A 23,094-nucleotide genomic window follows, 5' to 3' on the forward strand; every position below is an offset into this window, starting at 1 on the left:
TCATGCTTTTCTTTCTTTTGGATGCACTCTTTCTTTTGGACATGAGAATTGTCCCTACTCTTTGAACACTATGACTTGAAATCTCACCAAAATGCATAACCTAAGTATTCTTTTTGGGGATCAAGTTCTATGAATGCGACTTTGTATCTGAAAGTCTTCTCTCAATGTCTCCATCAGCTTCACTTGATGCTTGATATTTCACTCTCTAGGATCTTGCTTTTCGACTGAATGTCTAAAGCTAATGAAGTCTTGCATTGCACCACACAAGACATTTTCCTGGTTTATCCTTATAGGATCAAGCAAGACTACCCTGAACCCCTGTAAATAGGTTTATCAATTCTTTGCGCTCTTCGGGAGATAAAGTTTTGCCAATTCATCTTTCCCGAGCTTCAGATTTTGATACCACTATTGATAACTTCGATATCTTCTTTGAGTGGCTATGCTAAACACACTTCCTCTCATTTGACAATCTTTCAGATCTCGAGGGGAATTTTGCCTACATCCTTATCCAAGGAACGTGTCTTTAGTTATTTAAACATTAGATCTAAGAGTGAATCATAAGACGCGCCTCACTGGAATCAAATCTTTATTGAATTGGAAACTTCAGATACATTGACGACTATAGATGCGCCTCAATGGGCTCTACATCTGATTTAACAGAAAACAAAACACTGACTCTGAATGAACACAACTGACAAACATGACATTTTATTTTTATTTTTTAGTATACATCGGATACACGAAATATATGCCAATTACTACTGGAGCACAAATAAAAGAGGTGGAAATGCTGGAAGAGGGTGGAAATATCATTTCCCACTACACAATAATAATAATTCCCCATCACACACATCAAGCATTTTTTAAGGACTTTGAGTGTAAGGGGCATCGAAGGACGATGGTCTCAGCCGTGAGCCCTGGTCCGAACCCAAATAGCACACCCCACTCGAGTCCTTCCCCCACTGTGTCGAGTCCTTCCCGAACTGATCTCTTCCGCATTGAATCCATCACGAAGAGCACGCAAGCGCTCCACATGTTCCCATACTCTTTTAACACCTCCCTTGCACTACTCAACTTATCTGGCCTCAATCCCAATTCCATCTCCATCTCGTCGAGGATTGCTCGCCCTCCCGGGTGCACCACCCAAAACAATGAGTTCCAATAGGAAATTCCGAACGGCTCGAACGCCTCGGCCAATACCTTTCCTACATTTGTAGCAATATGTGTGGGGATCTCTGGTTGCAGGCTAAACACAAGCCCATCCTCCCTTAGGTGACCTTCTATGTCACCTTCAGTCCCATGTAACAACTTTTGTGAGCCCTTAACTAGCTCAAACAATGCGCACTCCACCATGTCAAGTGGGTCCGCCCCCACGATCACCGACGCAGCCCCATCACCGAAAATCGCATGGCCCACAAGGTTCTCCAAGTGAGTCTCACTCGGGCCACGGAATCCAATGCCGGTGATCTCCGAGCAAACTACGAGAATTCGGGTCCCGCGATTATTTTCAGCTATATCCTTAGCTAGCCGAAGAACTGTGCCCCCAGCATAACAACCTACTTGGTAGAGCATGAACCGGTTTGTAGATGGGGAGAGGCCTAACAACTTGACCAACTCGTAATCTGCACCGGGCATGGAGGCCCCACCACTGTTACAAAATATGAGATGGGTAATGTCGGTCTTTGGTCGGCCCCACTCTTCGATGGCCTTGATGGCTGCTTCATGGCCTAGTTTGGGGACCTCCGCATCCATCAGGTCTTGGCGCACATTGAGTGAGGGTGCACTATAGGCGCAAACGTTGGGGTTCACCTTCATTATCTCCTCTGTCAAGCATAGATGACGTTTCTTTATCATTGATCTCTCACCTGCAAGTAAAATGGATGTTGTTAAAATTGGAAAGACTCGGTTCCTTCATTATAAACCTGCAACTCAGTGAGTTGGCTCATGACTAGTTGATTCTTTGAAAGTGAGTCAACTGGGAGGTGATCTAGACAAAATTAGTTGCTCAGAATTTTCATCTATATATATATTTTTTGGGATTTGCTAGGCAATTCCCCGGAAATCTATTTGGAAGAGAACTTTTGCATGAGAGAACAGCCATTCTTAAAATGTAAATCATATTTAAACCCGTCAGGCCCGCATAAATATAGGGGACTAATATCCTGTTATCACAATTTGATGATGACACTGTAAATGATATTTAAACCCTTTAGGCCCCACTGTAATTACGGGGGACTATTATCCTCGCTATCACATTTTGATAATGGCACTACTATCTTTGTTATTTTTCAGTTCTATTATTAGATGTTGTACCATCTTGAGTTATTTAACAGTTACGAAAAGCTCATTAAAACTGGTAAAACAAAGTGAGCAGTGCCATTATCAGACAACGGTTGTGCAGATATGACACTTGTACACAGGGAGGCAATCAGGGCTTCTGAATCGTGGAATCACCAAATCAATGACGTGGACTGCTGGCATGTGTAGTGGGACCCATAAACTAGTTATAACGGGCGATTCTATACCGTGTGTGGTATAGTCTAAGTATGTTTCAACAAATACCATACAGCCCATTTCATGGAAATGATTTTTGGGTATAACCGGCCAACGGTATGGATAATCCTATGAAGTGGGCCGTATAGTACTTTTTTGGAAAATAGACGACTGCATGGTTCCGCACCAAATAAAATCTCTTATAATGGTATAGAGAAAAAAACATTAGGACGTGGGGGTGGCAATATCAATGCTCGGGGAATTTAAATGAAACCAGTGTTTAAAAACATAGATGCGGATAGGACTTTCAATCGGGCCGAGCTTGGGCGGGCCTGAGGTGCTCAAGCTCAGCCCATGTCTATACAACGGGCTACGAGCCGAGTTCGGGCCTGACTAAATTAGAAAATTTGCTTGCCCAAACTCAGCCCAAACTCCACAACGGGCTTCGGGCCGAGTTCGGGCTTGCCCATCACCTCTTATTTTTTGCACGAGAAAAGACTATAAGGCAAGCACAGAGCAAGGAGACCAGGTACCAGCTTAAAGACAAGTTAACAACCAAAAACATGTTGAACATTCCATCCAAAAAAACTTGTTGAACCTGTTGAACATTCCATCCAAAAACCTGACTCTGCTTTGGAAAATAAACAACTGTAAATGATTCGTTGGGACTCATTTAAAGATCATCTATTCATCTTAAAGGGTGATCCTTGGGCTACCTTTATTCTGTTAATGTTTAAGTACCTATTTAATTAATATCTACTGTTATTTTTAAGGGCATAAAAAATTCTGAAAAATTATATAGTAAATATATTATCAGGCCCAGGCCTATAACGGGCTGAACGACCCTTGATCAAGCTCAACCCAAATTAGAGTTCGGACTTCAACTTTTGACTAAGCTTGGTTGGCTTGCTCTCATTTTAATTATGGGCGGGCTTTTAGCAGGCCGAACAGGCGGGCTTCGAGCTTGCCCATCCCGATTGACAGTCCTAGATGCGGGTGGCCAAGAAAAATCTTCTTCAACTCGGCATGGGTGTGTCCAAGAACATAATTACCGCAATGCTGTCTTAACTCGTGAGAGTAGAAGGAGTTGTTATTGACTCTACAAGGCAAAAGTGCAGGTGCAACTAGGGTCAGGTTGGGTTCAAGCTGTTGCTAAAATTTTAAGGTAAAAGCTCAACTCGAATTCCAAAAAATCGACCCAAGTTGCACCTAGGCAAAATGCAGGACGCAGCCAATGTATAAGGGAGTTGACTTGGGGTTTCCAAGATGAACGAGGAGTTTTAAGACTACGGATGAAACTAAGAAAAGAAGAAAACTGAAAGCCTACTTACACATTCGCCTGAACTTATCTTTTAGATCTATCATGTTCTCGCTTTTAGTCATCTTAAAGTAGTAATCAGGGAAGGTGCTCTGATCCACCACCATGGGCGGAGTTGCGGTCCCAATCGCTAGTACACAGGCTCGGCCAAATGATCTAGTCACTAAACATGGGGGTGCATTTTCCTCGGAGCCCATCGTTGTATTGGATGATCCTTACAGGCTACTCCACAAGTCCTTTTATAAGTAGTCTCCAAGTTAAATGGAGACTAAAGTATAAGGGATTTGCTAGACAATCTCACAGATAGCCGATTAAAAGAGAGAAAAGATTACAAGTGCAAGTCAGAGGGAATGAATGCCCAACGTGCTTCTTATTTTGTATCAAGAAATAAGAAACAATATCTCTCTTGAAACTTCTGTACAGATATTTGCATTATATTACTGTGAACAGACGTGCTTTGTGATCACGCCATTGATCTGATGGGCCATCTCCGAAACTATTTTCATTAAAAAATTAGCCTCCTCTTGTATTTCTGTTCGCTCGGAATGAACAGAGATGTGCAATATTGTAAAACTATTTTTCACTAAAAAATTGGATGGAACATTTTAATTTCAGCGTCATTAATTTCAGCCAACTATTTTTCATTAAAAAAAGGAAAAACTATTAAAAAAATGGAAAGTTTATCCTAAATTGTGAATAAAAAGTAGATATTTAAATTTTGTAAAAAAAAGGGCTGTCAGGTGATAGAGTATGAGTTTTAGGACAAATATACCCCCACTTTCATTTTCCCACCATTTTTTATGCTCTAATCCCTATGTTTTTTTCAGCTACCCACTTCACGTTTTTCTTTCTTCTTCCCCACCCATCCAACGTGAAAAACACCCAGTGCAGCCATTGCTATCCTTTGGAAGCTTCAATCCCATTGTATTTTGTTAAAAAAAAACACCATTAAAAAAATGGATGGTATATTTTAATTTCTGTTAGTATTTAATACTAAAAAGGAAAAATTGCTAAATAAATGTAAACATGTGTTGATATTGTCAATCAAGAGTACCTTTCCAAATATTGTAAAACAAGGGCTGTCAGGTACGGTAAGAGATGCATTTGGACGAAAATACCCCTCTTTTTAAAAACATAATTCTACTTTTACCCATCACCTCTCTCTCTCTCTCTGCATATACGGGACAAAAAACCTGGAAGCAAAGGGAAGGGTGAAGTCCAATATTTTGAAAAAAATACAGTAGGTCAACTTCACAGGATGATCCAAACCATTCATTTGTTGGTCCACAACTTAAAAAAGTTGCACCTTGTAGTCCATCACCACAAGATGATACTAACCCTCCGATCTTTAAAGGTAGGGGTTATTTAAGAATTAATTTTTTGGGTTTTGCTAATGAGTGCCTTGTTAGGGGGCATTTAATTACCCTTAGGATCATGATTTTACACATAATTTGAGATTTTCTACACATCTTTTGGGATTTTATTTATCAAAACATGTGTAAAATGATGATCCCAAGGGCAATTAAATGCCCCTTAACATGTGCCCCTAGTGCACTTGTTAGCAAAACCCTTATTTTTTTAAATGGGAGTTCTTCTCTAACAAGATTTTATATGGTGTGACTTGTGAGGCATCTATAAATAGGGCAGTTAGGACTTAGGATAATTCTATGGTAATGATTTTTGGGCACAACCTGTTATCGTGTGGCCCAACAAATGGACGGTTTGGATCATCGCCGTACAATACTTTTTGTATGCATGCTGAGTATGAGTACCTAAACCACTATCAATTCACTCATGATCACTTTTTCACTGTATGAGCCCCTATTTACACTCTTGGAACCTATTTACGTTGTGGCCGATCAAATGGACAGTTTGGATATCCTACAATGTGCCCATCAAGTGGAAGGTTTGGATCATCCTATGCCTATGGTAGTATGGTGTGCCCATCAATGGACGGTTTGGATCTTCCTATGGTGTGGCACGTACAGTACTTTTTGGCAAGTGGGATTGGGAATTAGGGATCCGCCAGGGACTATCGATCAATTAAATGAATATGAGAGCAACCACCTTGGTCCCCAGGTTAATAAAATGAATAAGACAAAATCTTAGCCTGTGTGGGTTGTGTGGCTACTCTCACATGCAACAGCCAAGCTGCAACATGCTTGAAGTGATTGTCCCTAGCAAATCTTTAGTTTTAAACCTAACATTTAACAAAGTAAAGTGATTGTCCCCGAAGGATGCGGGGCGGGGAAGGGGAGGAGATGGGGATTAGATATTCCGCGTGGGGAGGGGAGGGGGATTCCCCATGATCCCCGCAGTGGCGAGGGGAAGGGGAGGGGGAAAATTCCCCGCAGAGGGGAAGGGGTAGGGGACCCCAACATCCGGCCCCGACCCGCCCCGTTGCCAGCCCTACACTGGCTTGTCCACCAGTTGGACGTTCATAATGCCTTTTGCATGGAGATTTAAATGAAGAAGTGCACATGACAATCCCTTCGGACCTTCCTGAACAGGAGGGAAACTCTACTTACCGACTTAACAAGTCCTTGTATGGCCTCAAGCAAGGTAGACGGCAATTCAACTCAACACAACAAAGCCTTTGTCCCAAACTAGTTGGGGCCGGCCTCAAGCAAGGTAGACATCAATTGTTTGCCAAATTTTCAAATGCATTGTACGAAGCCAGTTACACTCAATCTAAAACTGATTACTCTCTTCTTCAAACGGACATCTTCAGGGTCCATTTATGTTCTCATCTATGTTGACGATGTAATCTTCACCAGGGATGATATCTCCGATATTGATCACTTGAAGCCCTTCATCGAGTACAAATTCTATATTAAGGATCTAGGGCCACTTAAATATTTTCTTGGCATTGAGGTTGCTCGCTCGCAAAAGGATTGTTCCTTTTCCAACGCAAGTATACCCTCTATATTTTGAATGACACGTGTATGTTAGGGGTATCATCCTGGTACTATTCCTACGGAACAACAGTTGAAGTTAAACTTCTTAGATGGGGATCCACTTAAAGATCCGTCGCATTATCGGCGACCCGTGGGATGCATAATTTAAATTACTATTACCCGACTTGATATACTATATGCAGTTCACATGCTTAGTCAATTCATGTAAGCCCCACACACTCCCCATCTTGCTGCTGCCACTCGCCTGCTCTGATATCTTTAGAGCACTCTTGGTATCAAGCTTGAATGCCACTTTGTTCATGAAAAAATTCAAGTTGGTCTCCTCCAACCGGCTTATCTTCACACGCCATCCCAGGCGCACACATTCGGTATTCAAGCTTCGGTGCTCCAGCCCCTCAGTTGACCCAGTTTCATTGGTTGGTTCTGCCCATTATGTCGATCCAACAGCCACGTAGCAGCAGCGGGTAGTCGTTCCACCACGTGCTTCTGCGGCAGAATCAGAACTAATCTGCACATGTTTTCACCAAGCCTCTTTGGAGTGATCAATTCCATCATCTCATTCGCAAGTTGGGCATGCTTGACATTTAGTAGCCAACTTGAGGTACAGTATTAACTGCACGATCAGTTAAGAATATTGCTGAACTACCAGATATTTTAGGATATTGATAATATCAAAGAGATTTTATAGGATGTCGATATCTTGATAAGCTCTTTGTATTTTATCCCAACCATCTGTGACAATATCCCTTCAAAACAGGGATCCATTGTATTATGTTATATATGTTGGAAAATTTGTTGAGGGTACTGTTGATGATAGAAAACAGAAACTTGTTGCTTCAAGGCGTGATATCACTTTCCTTAAGACAAGATTCGCCCCCACTAGTAGTGTGCAAAGGGGATCCGCGAATTGCCTCCAAGATACAATGAAGCCTAGTAGGGAAGCCCTACTAATGTTTGATGACGCGTAGCACTAGCGGAATCAAACCCGAAATGCCCTTCCGAAATTTCAAGCCTTAGAGAAATCTCTAGATTCTGTTTCTGCAGAAAAACAGTATCTAGAACAGTAAACAAAAGAAAAACAGTATGTAGAAATACTTGGGGATTTTAGTAGGAGTGTAGAAGAGAGTGTAAAGTCAGTCAGAATTGCCAATTCGATTTCTATATGAAATGACTGAAGTTTGCACATTTTTATAGACCATCTGGTGTCTTTTCAGTGTGAAAAACACCTCTACAGGGCACCTTTCCAGAATGTTTGAAATCTGACCGTTAGATCGCACCCATTGATATTGAACGGTCCTGATCGATCCTAGATGTGACTGTTGGCTTGAGTAAAACCTCTTTCCAACCCAGTCATCGTTAGATCAACCATCTATGGTGTGGATCGCACCCCCTTGGCACATGACCGTTGGGGAAAGGGACACAACCCATTTGATCACACCCTTTGACCATTGGAGTCATGGGCCCGTTGGGCCGACCGTTAGGCCCGAACCGAAACGGGCCCACCGTTAGGCCCGAACCGAAGCCCAACCCAACTGAACCATTCGGCTTGATGGGCCTGCGAACTATTTGACCCACCCATCCGACCGGTCCATCTTCATCTTGATCCAACGGTGCAGATCAAATCTGGAAAAATTAAAGGCTCCAATCGCTCCTCGCGACGTTGCGTACGTGCGAAGTACAAAGTGCGCCTAAAAAAGCGCCAATAAAGCGCCACTATGCGCCCTATAGCCCATTGCCCATGCCGCGCGCGCGCGTGCGCGTGCGCGTGTGCGTGTGCGTTGCACCGTCCCGCGGGTCCAACCATGGGTTCAACCCAATGTGCAATCAACAAGAGTTAGAAAAGGTAGTGCTTTATAAGCCCTTCTCTTTCTTTTCTCTCATCCGATGTGGAACTATCTTTTTCAACTACACTTCTACATCCTTTTGTAAAAGCAAATATTTCCAAGAAAACTTTTTCTTTTTCCCAAACACTTTTGATAAAACATTTTCCAAAACACTAAAACATGTAATATACATGATTTTGAAAATGCAAAATCACTAACAATCCCCCACCATTTTCAAAATCAAAGAAAATTTTCTCATCAGGCTTGGAAATCTTATGCATAGATGAAGGTATCTCTCGATTTGAACCTTCACTTAGTGAGGACATATCAAAGTTAACCAGAATTACATAGTAGACGTATCTTTGAACTAGCTATTCTATTTGGTTAACCGGATACGTCTCACACACAAGATTTCACCTCTTTGGGCAATTTCTAAAACCGACACATGTACTGGCCTTGTGTCTATATCTTGGTTTCATGAGCGCTCTAGAGACTAGCCAGGTCTCATAGGAAGCGGCACCACTTCCACACTCACATAGGTAGGCTTATTGTAAGCCCAAGGGTCTACTCTCCTATCTTGTTTTGATGATTCTAAACATAATTGATTGTGTTTTTGAATACTAATCAATTTGCTTTGAAGTGTTGTGTTTAAGATAGGATTGATCATTGAAGAAACCAACACACAACATGGTCATGCTTGGAGATATCCCATACAAGAGTCAAAGGAGCTAAGTGAAGCTCACCTCATCTCTCAAGCAAAGCATACACAAGATGGAAGATCAATTGAAGACCAAGACTAAAGAGAAGTTGAAGATTGCATAGGTATCATTGTACATCCTTTCTCTTTAGATTTCCAAGTCAAGGCAAAGTGTTTTCAACTTGTTTTTCAAAGAACACTTAAGAACTTAAAATGCATTAGTGAATGGTTATGTGGTGGACCAACATGTTGGGACCCTCATAAACATTCCAAAATAACCATAGGAGTTGAGTTCCAAAAGCTAAAAATCAAATTTGCAATAAAAATCAAAAAGTGCGGATTTTTAGGCTTCTCGGAACTCCGAGAATTTTTCTCGGAGCTCCGAGCTCGGAACTCCGAGAGTTCCCTCGGAACTCCGAGAAAAGGTCCAGTAGCATCTGGACACTTTCTCGGAACTCCGAGACAATTTCTCGGAACTCCGAGAAATGGTCCAGTAGAAATTTTATTTCTTCTGGCCGTTGTCTCGGAACTCCGAGAATATTTCTCGGAACTCCGAGAATTCTCGGAACTCCGAGAATGGTTCTCGGAACTCCGAGAACCTCGCGACAGACTAAAAAATAGCCGTTGGGATTCAAATTAATTGTTGGTTTTTGATATGTCCACCCCCAAACGGTCATATTCTTTGGTGTGGTTATATATACAACATGTAGAGAAGTTTTTCACTCTCTCTTGATCTTTGAAAAACATCCTTAAGCATCAAAAACATTTGCAATCCATTTTAGCTTGAGTTTTTGTTTTTCATCCCAAACTTGCCTTTCACTTGTGAATCTTTTGAGTTTGGATATAGTAGTGCTTTCACTTGCAAATCACCATCTTTGAAGAGCAATCAAGGGTCTACAAAGAGCATCAAGCTTTCAAGAAGAAGCCAAGCTATTCTCTTTCAAATCTAGTGTAGGTGGCTAGGGCATTCCCTTTTTAATTCCCTAGAGAGCAACCGCTTAGAACTCGGCGGAGAAGGAGAGTCTTTGTAAAGGTGTAAGGGCATCCTTGTTTAATATCCCTTGGATTTGTAACCGCCTCGGAGCCGGGCATCGTGGAGGTCTCCTATAGTGGAATCCCTCAAGTGCGACCTTGAGTAGAGTGGAGTAGGCCGTTGGCCGAACCACTATATATCGGTGTGTCAATTTCTCACTCTTGCATTTCCATTATTGTTTTGGTTTGGCATTTCACTTTGTTCTTTCAATTATATTTGCACTAACCAAATATTTATTTAAGTGAAGAAAAATTCCAATTAGGGTTTATAGATAATTTTCAAAAGGCCTAATATTGAGTTAAATTCAATTCACCCCCCTCTTGAGTATTTCAATTGGTATCAGAGCCTCGTCTCTATTTTTTTTGAAAACCCTAACCGGTTTAGAGTAAAGATTCAAAAATGGCAAACTACCCTCAACATCATGAAGGTTATTCAAACACTAGGCCACCCTATTTTGATGGTACAAATTATGGTTTTTGGAAAACTAAAATGAAAATCTTTTTAACTCAAGACTATCAAATGTGGAGAGCAATTAATAATGAATATATCCTACCCACAAGAAATTTAAATGATTGGACCGAAGCCGAACAACAAGCTTCGAATTATAATGCCAAAGCCATGAATTCTCTCATTTGTGCTCTATCTCCCGGAGAATTCAATAGAGTATCAAATTTGAATTCGGCTAAGGAAATTTGGGACACTCTAGAAGTCACCCATGAAGGAACCAATCAAGTTAAAGAATCTAAAATGAACCATATTTTTCGGCAATACGAACTTTTTCAAATGACACCCGATGAAACAATTGCCGACATGTACACTAGATTCACCAACCTTGTAAATGGATTAAGGGGACTTGGAAAACAATTTTCCAATAGAGATTTAGTAACTAAAATTCTTAGGTCCCTACCTTTGTCTTGGGAATCCAAAACCTCCGCAATCACCGAAGCCAAGGACATGAACACTTTGAACCTAGATGAACTTATAGGGTCCTTGATCACACATGAAATGATTTTCAAAACAAAAGCACCCGAAATCGAAACTAAAATCGAAAAAGGAAAAGGAATTGCTTTTGCTTGTAATGTAGGTGAAAGTGAAGATGCAAAGGAAGACATCGAGGATGAAGTAGCTCTCCTAACAAGAAGGATCAAGTTCTTGCAAAGAAACATGGGAGGCATGAGAAATAGAAGGACCAATCCTCCATTCAAGAAGAAAGAAGAAGTTGGTGATGGATCTTCTCAACCCCGATGTTACGGTTGCAAGAAGCTTGGACACATTCGCCCGGATTGTCCACTCAACAATGAACCTACTTCAAACAACCGCTTCAAGAGAAGAGAAGGCAAGAAAGGAATGTCCGCCACATGGGATGAGGAGATTGAAAGCGAAGGCGAACAAAATGATGGGGAAGATTGCCTATTAGCAAGAAATGTGTGCTTCATGGCCTCAACAAATGACAACAATGAGGTAAACACTTTAAATGATGTCATTATCTTACAAGAAGTTTTAGATTCCTTACAAAGTGCAAATGATGAACTTGAAATTCAATTTGATAAAATTGCATCACTTGAAAATTCTCTTGTTAACATGACAAAAGAATTTGGTTGGTTAAAAAAGGATCATGAATTCTTAGATAATGAAAATGAAAAATGCAAAGTAGAGATTCATGAGCTAAATGCTACCATTAAGACTTTGAATGAAAATCGACAAAATCTTTCTATTGAAAATAACAAACTAAAGCATGAAAACGGTAAACTATCTTTTGAATATGATGAACTCAAGAAACTCTTTGAAAAATTTGAAAATAGTTCATTAAAATTGGATAAACTTGTAAATCTTCAAAGAATGTCAAGTGACAAAAGTGGACTTGGACATAGATGGAATACCACAATATCTAACTATAAAAACAAACTTGAAAAGACCTCCTCTAGTAGTACCAAAATTTGCTTTTATTGTGGATTGTTAGGTCATTATAAAGTTGCTTGCTTGCATGCTAAACAAGATAAGATCAAATTGAACTCTAAAGTGAAAACAAATGAACATAGCAAGATTAGGAAGATTTGGGTACCTAAGGGATCTCACTTGCCTATTCCTATGTAGGTATGCCTTAAAAGCCACAACAAGAGGAACACATGGTACCTTGATAGTGGATGCTCTAGACACATGACCGGAGATCTCACTCAATTCGCATCCCTATCACTCAAGGATGGTGGAGAAGTTACCTTTGGAGATGACAAGAAAGGAAAAGTCAAAGGTGAAGGCACCATAGGTAACTCTACCTCTCCCATACATGATGTACTCTTTGTTGATGGCTTGTCCCATAATCTTATTAGCATTAGTCAATTATGTGATAATGGTTTTGAAGTTGTCTTCAATCCCGACAAATGCATTGTTAAAAATAAGATAAATGGAGAAGTAAAATTCATAGGGTCTAGAGACAATAACATTTATACAATTGGACTAGATGATCTTAGACTCCAAAAAGTGACTTGTCTAAATGCCATTAGTGAGGATTCTTGGCTATGGCATAGGAGGTTGGGTCATGCCGGAATGGATCTCATTTCGACCCTCTCCTCAAAAGAAAGTGTTAGAGGATTGCCTAAGTTCAAATTCATCAAGGATCACATTTGTAGAACTTGTCAATTAGGAAAACAATTGAAAAGCTCTTTTGCACCTAAAAATATGATTTCAACTTCCTACCCTTTGGAGCTACTTCATATGGATCTTTTTGGACCAATGAAGACTAGTAGCCTAGGTGGAAAGAGGTATGTGTTTGTAGTTGTTGATGACTACTCACGATTCACATGGGTCATATTTCTAGGACATAAAGATGAAACTTATGAAAACTTCCTAACATTATGCAATCAAATTCAAAATGAAAAAGGTGTTGCCATCTCCCACATTAGAAGTGATCATGGAACGGAATTTGAAAATGTACACTTTGACACTTACTGTAATGAACATGGCATTAAACATAATTTTTCCGCACCTAGAACACCTCAACAAAATGGAGTAGTAGAAAGAAAGAATCGAACTCTCCAAGAAATGGGTAGAACAATGTTGCATGAAAATGATCTCCCTAGATATTTTTGGGCGGAAGCGGTTAACACCGCTTGCTATATCATAAACAGGGTATACTTAAGGCCAATCTCTAAGAAAACACCTTACGAGCTTTGGAAAAACTTGAAACCAAATATAAGCTATTTTAGAGTGTTTGGATGTAAATGCTTCATTTTGAACATTAGAGATAATTTACATAAATTTGATAAGAAGTCGGATGATGGAATATTCTTAGGGTATTCTTCTCATAGCAAAGCATATAGAGTATTTAATAGGAGAACCCTAGTAGTAGAAGAATCCATGCATGTGACATTTGATGAAAGAGAGCCAACACCTCAAGAAATGCCACATGATGAGGATGAACCCGTTGAACATCTTTTTCCAAAATTGAGTGCTCCTCCTCATGCATCTACTAGTCATACACCACCTAGTGAGGAAGTAGAAAATGAAGATGATGCCTCATTACCTAGGGATAGGAGAACATTGGTTGATCATCCTGAATCCCAAATCTTAGGTGATGCCACATTGCCAGTAAGAACTAGATCATACTATCGTAGTGTGAGCAATAATTTGGCATTCCTATCCGAATTAGAACCAAAATCCATCAAGGAAGCAGAAAAGGATGAATATTGGTTGATGGCCATGCAAGAAGAGTTGAGTCAATTCGAAAGGAACAAGGTATGGAGGCTAGTACCTAGACCTAGTGATCATCCAGTCATTGGCACGAGATGGGTGTATAGAAATAAATTGGATGAAAATGGAATTATCACTAGGAATAAAGCTAGGCTTGTAGCCCAAGGGTACAATCAGGAGGAAGGGATAGATTATGATGAGACATTTGCTCCTGTTGCCCGTATGGAGGCTATTAGGATACTTTTGGCATATGCATCTCATAAAGGATTTAAACTATATCAAATGGATGTCAAAAGTGCCTTCCTAAATGGCTATATCCAAGAGGAAGTGTATGTTGAGCAACCTCCAGGTTTTGAAGACTTCAAACATCCAAATCATGTCTTCAGGCTTGATAAAGCTTTATATGGATTAAAGCAAGCTCCTAGAGCTTGGTATGAGAGGCTTTGCACTTTCTTAGTTGAAAAGGGATTCGAGATGGGAAAGGTGGATAAAACCTTATTTATCAAAAGAGAAAATCATGATATCCTCCTTGTCCAAATCTATGTGGATGATACCATCTGTGGCTCAACTAATCAAAAATTGTGTGATGAATTTGCAACCTTAATGAAAAATGAATTTGAAATGAGCATGATGGGAGAGTTAACCTACTTCTTAGGACTCCAAATTAAACAATACAAAAATGGAATATTTTTAAATCAAGAAAAATATACAAAGGAGTTATTAAAGAAGTATGGCATGGATAGCAGTAAGACATCAAGAATTCCCATGAGTACTACTGCTAAGCTAGAAAAAGATGAATTTGGCAAATCTGTGGATCAGAAATTGTATAGGGGTATGATAGGTAGTTTGCTCTATTTGACAGCCAGCAGACCAGACATTATGTTTACTGTCTGTCTCTGTGCTCGATTTCAATCGGATCCTAAAGAATCTCACCTATCGGCAGTTAAGAAGATCTTCAAGTACTTAAAAGGAACCCAAAGTCTAGGACTGTGGTATGAAAGATCATCTTCCTTCACTCTCATCGGATATTCAGATGCAGACTTTGCTGGATGTAGAGTAGATAGGAAAAGCACTAGTGGGACTTGCCAATTCTTGGGTAAATCACTTGTTTCATGGTTTAGCAAGAAGCAAAATTCAGTAGCTCTGTCCACAAAAGAAGCAGAATATGTGGCAGCTGGAGCTTGCTGTGCTCAAGTCCTATGGATGAAAAGCACATTGATGGACTATGCAATCAAAATGGAAAATATTCTCATCCAATGTGACAATACTAGTGCTATAAGCTTAACAAAGAACCCCATACAACACTCAAGAACAAAACACATTGAGATTAGGCACCACTTCATCAGAGATCACTCACAAAAAGGGGATATTTGCTTAAAATATATCAACACTGAAGAACAATTAGCGGATATCTTTACAAAACCCCTTAGTGATGATAGAATTTGCTATATCCGAAGTGCCTTAAACATATGGAGTGCGGATCAAATCAAAGAAATTGCCAAATAAATACTTTGTGCCTTTAACCAGCTTATCTATATAGTATTTATATATATAATCTTTGTTTGGTAGTATCTGCATGAATGAGATGTCAAATTTTTAATCTTAAAAATCACTCAATTGATATTCTTAGCCTTCTTAGTTTTTTTCTAAGTTGGAGAGGTATCTTCACTTTAATTAAAATACCTAACATCTTGACATATGTCAACATCTCGATCATGAACAGGTATATGTGCATTACTTGGTTATATAATTTTATACCATAAGCATTGATTCAGGGGGAGTTATCCACTCCTATTTTTTTTTACACCCTTTCTGTCGATGACAAAAGGGGGAGAAGTTTGAAATTGATTATCTATTCAATTGACTATATGCACCACTTGCTTATAACTTGTATCATTTATATGTGTGCATATATTGAGGGGGAGTTCTAGTATTCACTTGCCTACTATGTCACTCCACACACACCTCATAATCAATTTTGTTTGTCATCATCAAAAAGGGGGAGATTGTAAGCCCAAGGGTCTACTCTCCTATCTTGTTTTGATGATTCTAAACATAATTGATTGTGTTTTTGAATACTAATCAATTTGCTTTGAAGTGTTGTGTTTAAGATAGGATTGATCATTGAAGAAACCAACACACAACATGGTCATGCTTGGAGATATCCCATACAAGAGTCAAAGGAGCTAAGTGAAGCTCACCTCATCTCTCAAGCAAAGCATACACAAGATGGAAGATCAATTGAAGACCAAGACTAAAGAGAAGTTGAAGATTGCATAGGTATCATTGTACATCCTTTCTCTTTAGATTTCCAAGTCAAGGCAAAGTGTTTTCAACTTGTTTTTCAAAGAACACTTAAGAACTTAAAATGCATTAGTGAATGGTTATGTGGTGGACCAACATGTTGGGACCCTCATAAACATTCCAAAATAACCATAGGAGTTGAGTTCCAAAAGCTAAAAATCAAATTTGCAATAAAAATCAAAAAGTGCGGATTTTTAGGCTTCTCGGAACTCCGAGAATTTTTCTCGGAGCTCCGAGCTCGGAACTCCGAGAGTTCCCTCGGAACTCCGAGAAAAGGTCCAGTAGCATCTGGACACTTTCTCGGAACTCCGAGAATTCTCGGAACTCCGAGAACCTCGCGACAGACTAAAAAATAGCCGTTGGGATTCAAATTAATTGTTGGTTTTTGATATGTCCACCCCCAAACGGTCATATTCTTTGGTGTGGTTATATATACAACATGTAGAGAAGTTTTTCACTCTCTCTTGATCTTTGAAAAACATCCTTAAGCATCAAAAACATTTGCAATCCATTTTAGCTTGAGTTTTTGTTTTTCATCCCAAACTTGCCTTTCACTTGTGAATCTTTTGAGTTTGGATATAGTAGTGCTTTCACTTGCAAATCACCATCTTTGAAGAGCAATCAAGGGTCTACAAAGAGCATCAAGCTTTCAAGAAGAAGCCAAGCTATTCTCTTTCAAATCTAGTGTAGGTGGCTAGGGCATTCCCTTTTTAATTCCCTAGAGAGCAACCGCTTAGAACTCGGCGGAGAAGGAGAGTCTTTGTAAAGGTGTAAGGGCATCCTTGTTTAATATCCCTTGGATTTTTAACCGCCTCGGAGCCGGGCATCGTGGAGGTCTCCTATAGTGGAATCCCTCAAGTGCGACCTTGAGTAGAGTGGAGTAGGCCGTTGGCCGAACCACTATATATCGGTGTGTCAATTTCTCACTCTTGCATTTCCATTATTGTTTTGGTTTGGCATTTCACTTTGTTCTTTCAATTATATTTGCACTAACCAAATATTTATTTAAGTGAAGAAAAATTCCAATTAGGGTTTATAGATAATTTTCAAAAGGCCTAATATTGAGTTAAATTCAATTCACCCCCCCTCTTGAGTATTTCACTTATCAAGAGTGCCCCTGTAACTAAAACACTCCAACACTATGTTATAAGCCTATTAAGAGTTTAAATACTCAGCCTTCTCCTTTTAAACATTACAGGTACCAAGCACTTTACCTTGGGATGGCAAATAATACAGATTATAGTGCTTGCAGTCACTCCATATGATGTACTTGGACTCATTGAACTCAAGACTTGATGTTTATTCAAGTGTTGAGTTGATGTTCCATCATTGGTGACTATTGGTTAATGGCTTTAACCCCATCCCTAATGATGTTTTACACACCAGATCTCTTGCAAGAGCTTTAGTGAATGGATCGGCCAAGTTTTGGCTCGATCTCACAAAATCAATAGTTACTACTCCATTAGTAAGTAACTCTCTTATAGCACTATGTCTAAGTCCTATATGTCTGGACTTACCATTATAAACATGATTATATGCCCTTGATAGTGTGGCCTGACTATCACAATGGACATAAATCGATGGCATTGGTTTAGACCATAACGGAATTTCCAATAACAAATTCCGAAGCCATTCCGCCTCTTTACAGCATGCTGCCAGAGCTATAAACTCTGCTTCCATAGTTGAAGTTGTTATGCATGTCTGTTTCTTAGAGGCCCAGGAGACTGCTCCCCCACCAAGGGTGAAAATCCACCCACTGGTTGATAAATGGTCTATACGCTCAGTTATCCAACTAGCATCAGAGTATCCTTCTATTACAGTTGGATACCCACTATAACATAAACCATAGTCTATAGTTTTCTTTAAATATTTTAAAACTCTATAGACTGCATTCCAATGAGAAAAACTAGGATTACTGGTAAACCTACTAAGTTTACCTACAGCATATGCTATGTCTGGCCTAGTACAAGTCATAGCATACATAAGACTACCAATTACACTAGCATACCCTAGTTGAGAGATAGTCCTGCCAGTATTAAGATACAACTTTATATTTGGGTCAAAAGGTGTTGAAATGGGTGAACATTCAAAATGGTTAAACTTTTTGAGAACTTTCTCAATATAATGTGATTGTGTTAGAATAAGACCATTGTCCTGTCTTATGATTCTAATACCCAAAATCACATCAGCTTCACCCATATCTTTCATATCAAAGTTTTGAGAAAGATATGATTTAGTACTTTGAATGCTTGCAATATCAGTACCAAAAATTAACATGTCATCAACATATAAACAAATAACAACACCTTTGCCGCCCTTAAATTTACTGTATATACATTTATCTGATTCATGTATCTTATAACCATTTGACACTAAGACTTTATCAAATCTTTCATGCCATTGTTTAGGGGCTTGCTTAAGCCCATACAAAGATTTGATAAGCTTACATACTTTATGCTCTTGGCCTGGCAGAATAAATCCCTCAGGTTGTTCCATATACACTTCTTCATCAAGTTCACCATTTAAGAATGCGGTTTTAACATCCATCTGGTGAATGTGAAGTTTGTATATGGAAGCAAGGGCAATCAACACTCTAATGGTAGAAATCCTAGCAACAGGTGCATATGTGTCAAAGAAATCAATACCGGGTTTTTGAGTAAACCCTTTGGCAACTAACCTTGCCTTAAACTTTTCTATGGTCCCATCTACTTTGATCTTCTTCTTGAAGATCCATTTACATCCTATAGGTTTAGACCCAGGTGGTAGATCAACCAAAATCCAAGTTTTATTACCCATGATAGAATCCATTTCGTCATTAATTGCTTCTTTCCAAAAAGCAGCATCTTGTGACTTTATGGCTTCTCCATAGGTTTGAGGGTCACTTTCTATGCTAAAGTTTAACAAGACAAAACCTTGGAGTTTTTCCCTTGTCCCTTCTACCAGGTAGGTTACAAAGTCAGGGCCAAAACTCCTATCCCTTCTATCTCTTGAACTTCTTCTTATTTTACTAGGTTGTACACTAGGTTCACCAACTTCTGTTTGTGATTCTAAATGATGATCTACAGAAGTTGTAGGTTCAATTTCTTTAGGAATTGAAGTGAACCTATTTTCATAGAAAAAGGCATCTCTAGATTCAATTATGGTATTGACATCTATAAAATCATTGGGTTCTATAACTAAGAACCTATAGGCCTTACTGTGACTAGCATATCCCAAAAAGATACACTCAATACCCCTTTCACCTAATTTTCTTAACTTAGGTTTAGGGATTTTAACTATAGATCTACAACCCCAAACTTTAAGGTAACTTAAGTTTGGTTTCCTTTTCTTCCACAATTCATAAGGGGTTATATTAGATTTCTTACTTGGTACCCTATTCAAAATGTGACAAGCTGTAAGTAAGGCTTCACCCCAAAAACTTTTATTTAAACCAGAATTAACAAGCATAGCATTAATCATTTCAGTAAGTGTCCTATTCTTCCTTTCTGCTACACCATTTTGTTGTGGTGTATAAGGGGCAGAAGTTTCATGGACTATGCCTACTGATTCACAGAAATGAGGAAAGTGATATTGTGGTACCCTGATCCCGCGAGAGGGGTGTGGGGCGCGAGCCGCCACGCGCTCTCTCTTTTGGTCTCTCGTATCCACGCGATTGGCGCGTGCATTTTAATGTTGATTTGAATTAATCTTTCCTGTGAACTTGGGATCACTAAGGCAATCCGAATTCCACACGAAAGAGACTGACAGAGTCGCCACCTAGATGTGGGATCTAGGACCCGTAATTAACCAGAAATCTAGACTCGCTACCTGGTTACGAGAATGGAAGGTATGGGGAGTTATCCGCCACATGCACCATTCCTGCCCGATAATCGGTCTTCGATTCCAAAAGCTAACTCTTTTAAATTTATTTTAAATGGCTCATTCAACTCTATGTTAATGTGCGAACTAAGTGACATGCATCCTAGAATCTAATTTCAATGGAAAATCCTAAGTGATTTAATTAAGCATTTACAAGAAAATTAATATATAAAACACCACAATTTGTTGTGGTGCCGACTCGCGGGTGGTATGCCGTCAGACATCCAAGCTGCCTACGTACCCAAGCCTTACTGGGATCAGAGTCGACGTAGTTCGGTGTACCTAAGCTAAGCTACTTATGCCTAACTCAACTAGGACACCGACCTAGACGGGATTGACTGTTTCAACAGTTTTAGGAGAAGTTATTTAATTCAAGTTGAGGATTTTATTATCTTAGGATTTCATCTAAGATGCTATATGATTCTCATCTAAATGCAAATGGTCCCTTAGACTAATGCAGGTTTGCCTACATCCTAGTTTACTAGGCTTGTCCTAGGGAAAGATTGGGTGACTAGTGTAACTAGACCTATGGCACGGTTGCTATACATAGCAAACGTCCGTGATGAGGCTGGACTCCTAACTCTAGGACTCCCCAAAACCTAAGACTCCCTAAAACTTAGGACACGACACGACACCGGTGTTCCTAAATTGGGCTCTAAGGGTTCCTAAAGGAATTTTGAATCCACCGGCTCTTGGAAATCTCAAATTCTTTTGGGCTTGTGGAAACTTTTAGAGTTTTCTTGAAGCTTTTATTATCTGAAGGTATTTAGTGTGTTTGGTAGCTTTTAAAGTTGTTTATTTAGAAGGTTTTAGTTTCACTTGAAATTTTTAGTGGTCTTTTGGTTAATGGCTTTTAACGGATTTTTATCAGTGGATTTTAAATGGGTGAATTTTAGTTTTGTTAATTTTAGGTTGGATGTACTTTAGATTAATGTCTTTCGATTTTGGTTTGGAAAATGACGTTAACACAACCAAGTTTTGACAATTGCACAAATTCGACAAACCATTGACCATTAAAAGATCTAACAAATGCAGCCCACTAAAACTGTCGTAACTCTTTAACCGCTTGGCCAAATTCAACGTACGAACATGCGTTGGAAAGATCTTTTATAGGGCTACAACTTTTTAGTTCTCCATTGTTTGTAAATCTATGATTTAGAGGTTCGAATTTGTGTTGCAAACAAAAGGACAGCAACATTAAACTGGAAATGCCTAAAGGTGTGCCGCAACCATTTTGGACTTAACTTTTTAACCACTCGCCGTCTGATCTAGCACGAATACTCGTTGGAAACGGCACGAAAATATCTACGACTTTGTAGTTAACCATTTCCCACGATTCTGTTGTTTAGAGGTCGAAAAATCTGTTTAAAGTCTAACAGCTAGCACTATGACGGGAATGATATTGGCACCCCCATGTTTTCTTTTGATAGTTCTTATTTTTTTTAGTGATTAAAAGACGGTGAATATGAAAAATGGCTTGAATGGGCCTGAGATTAGATTCAAATGGGATGTTTGAAAAAGGGGTTGTTTTTATCTACTTGGCAAGGTGGGGTATGGATATTGGGTTCTTGAGATTGAGTGGGGGCTGTTGTTATCAAATTGGAGTGGGGGCTGTTGTTATCAATTGAAAGATGGAGATTTTGTAAGCCAAATTAAATGGGTTTTGATAATTCACGTAAAATTTAAGTTTTCTTTCTTGTAAATGTTCAAAATTTTTAATGAATTGTTTTCCCAAAAGAAATCTAAATTCCCTAACAAGCCAATGATTTCAAAATCCCATCACAAATAGGTTCTAATGACCCTATCACATTAATTATATTTAGCATAAGTGAGAACATGACCAAGGCCAAACTAGTACGAAATTAAACATGACATCAACCAAAATATACGCAAAACAACACTCAATCCTACAAATATAGAAAAGAAAATAAAATTCCAAAAGGCATACCTTTTTGTAGACGATATTCCATGCAAACTTATGGAGAAGAGGGATTTGGTCTAGAGAGAGGGCTTGAATTTTCTAAGAGAGGGGTTCTCTCCTCTTTTCTTCTCTTCTTTTTTTTGGTGAGATGAGAGGGTATTTATAGGAGAATGGGATAGGAGGTTAGGTGAGGTTAGGTGAGGTTAGGTAAGGTTAGGTGAGGTTAGGTGATGTTAGGTGAGGTTAGGTGAGGTTAGGTGAGGTTTGGATGGTTATGATGGGAGGAGAGGTTAGGTGAGGTTAGGTGAGGTTTGAATGGTTAGGATGAGAGGAGAGGTTAGGTGGTTTTGGATGGTTAGACCCAGGTCATGATCTGCCATTGATCTAACGATTTACGGAAATCGGGTCTCGGAATGGAATCAGGGTCCGGGCTATGAAGTGACCCTAGCTTATTTTGTCCCGATTGATGATCCGTAAAGTCAGATCAAGATATTAATGACCTAAAACATATAAATCAATGATAGAGGGGGTTCTCACATGGATTTAACACACTAATTTATTTGTTGATTAAAACAAAACAAAATGGGGTGTCTACAGATATTCACCACCTCTATCTGATCTGAGACATTTAATGCTTGTTATACATTGGTTTTCTACTTCAGTTTTATAAATCTTAAATTTTTCTAAAACCTCATCTTTATGACTAAGTAGATAAACATAACAGTACTTAGAATAATCATCAATAAATGTAACAAAGTACTTTTTACCTCCCTTTGTGGGAACACTATGTATGTCACATACATCACTATGAATTAAATCTAACAAGTTAGAAGTTCTATCTACTTTAGGAAATGACTTAGTGATTATCTTGGTTTGCATGCATGTTTTACATCTATCTACTAAGTCATTTTCATATTTAGGAATTAAGGTTAACTTAACCATATCATTCATTTTCCTAGTATTTACATGTCCTAAACGATTATGCCATAAAGATAAAGAAGAATCCAAAACATAAGCAAAGACATTCACTTTATTGATATTA

At 39.1% G+C, this 23,094-nt stretch overlaps 1 protein-coding gene across 1 annotated transcript; it reads right to left on the bottom strand.

The window, feature by feature from the left end:
• Positions 1 to 575: 575 nt before the first annotated feature.
• LOC143887546 (chalcone synthase J-like) lies at positions 576 to 22,582 on the bottom strand. Its single transcript, XM_077391631.1, has 2 exons — positions 22,080 to 22,582; positions 576 to 1,865 (listed from the first exon to the last, which is right to left on the bottom strand). Exons 1-2 carry the CDS (start codon positions 22,099 to 22,101, stop codon positions 853 to 855), a joined length of 1,035 nt encoding a protein of 344 aa, XP_077247746.1. The 5' UTR covers positions 22,102 to 22,582; the 3' UTR covers positions 576 to 852.
• Between the last annotated feature and the right edge of the window lie 512 nt (positions 22,583 to 23,094).

This window comes from Tasmannia lanceolata, unplaced genomic scaffold, assembly GCF_043159265.1.
Source record: "Tasmannia lanceolata isolate RefF3 unplaced genomic scaffold, GAP_Taslan_0.1 ptg000012l, whole genome shotgun sequence".
In the NCBI taxonomy this organism is placed as follows: domain Eukaryota; kingdom Viridiplantae; phylum Streptophyta; class Magnoliopsida; order Canellales; family Winteraceae; genus Tasmannia; species Tasmannia lanceolata.

Coding starts and splice junctions, on each gene's coding strand:
- LOC143887546 (XM_077391631.1), bottom strand. CDS start 22,101: ATGGAATATCGTCTACAAAAAG. Junction 1,866..22,079: donor GGAATATCGTCTACAAAAAG/GTATGCCTTTTG, acceptor TTTTACTTGCAG/GTGAGAGATCAATGATAAAG.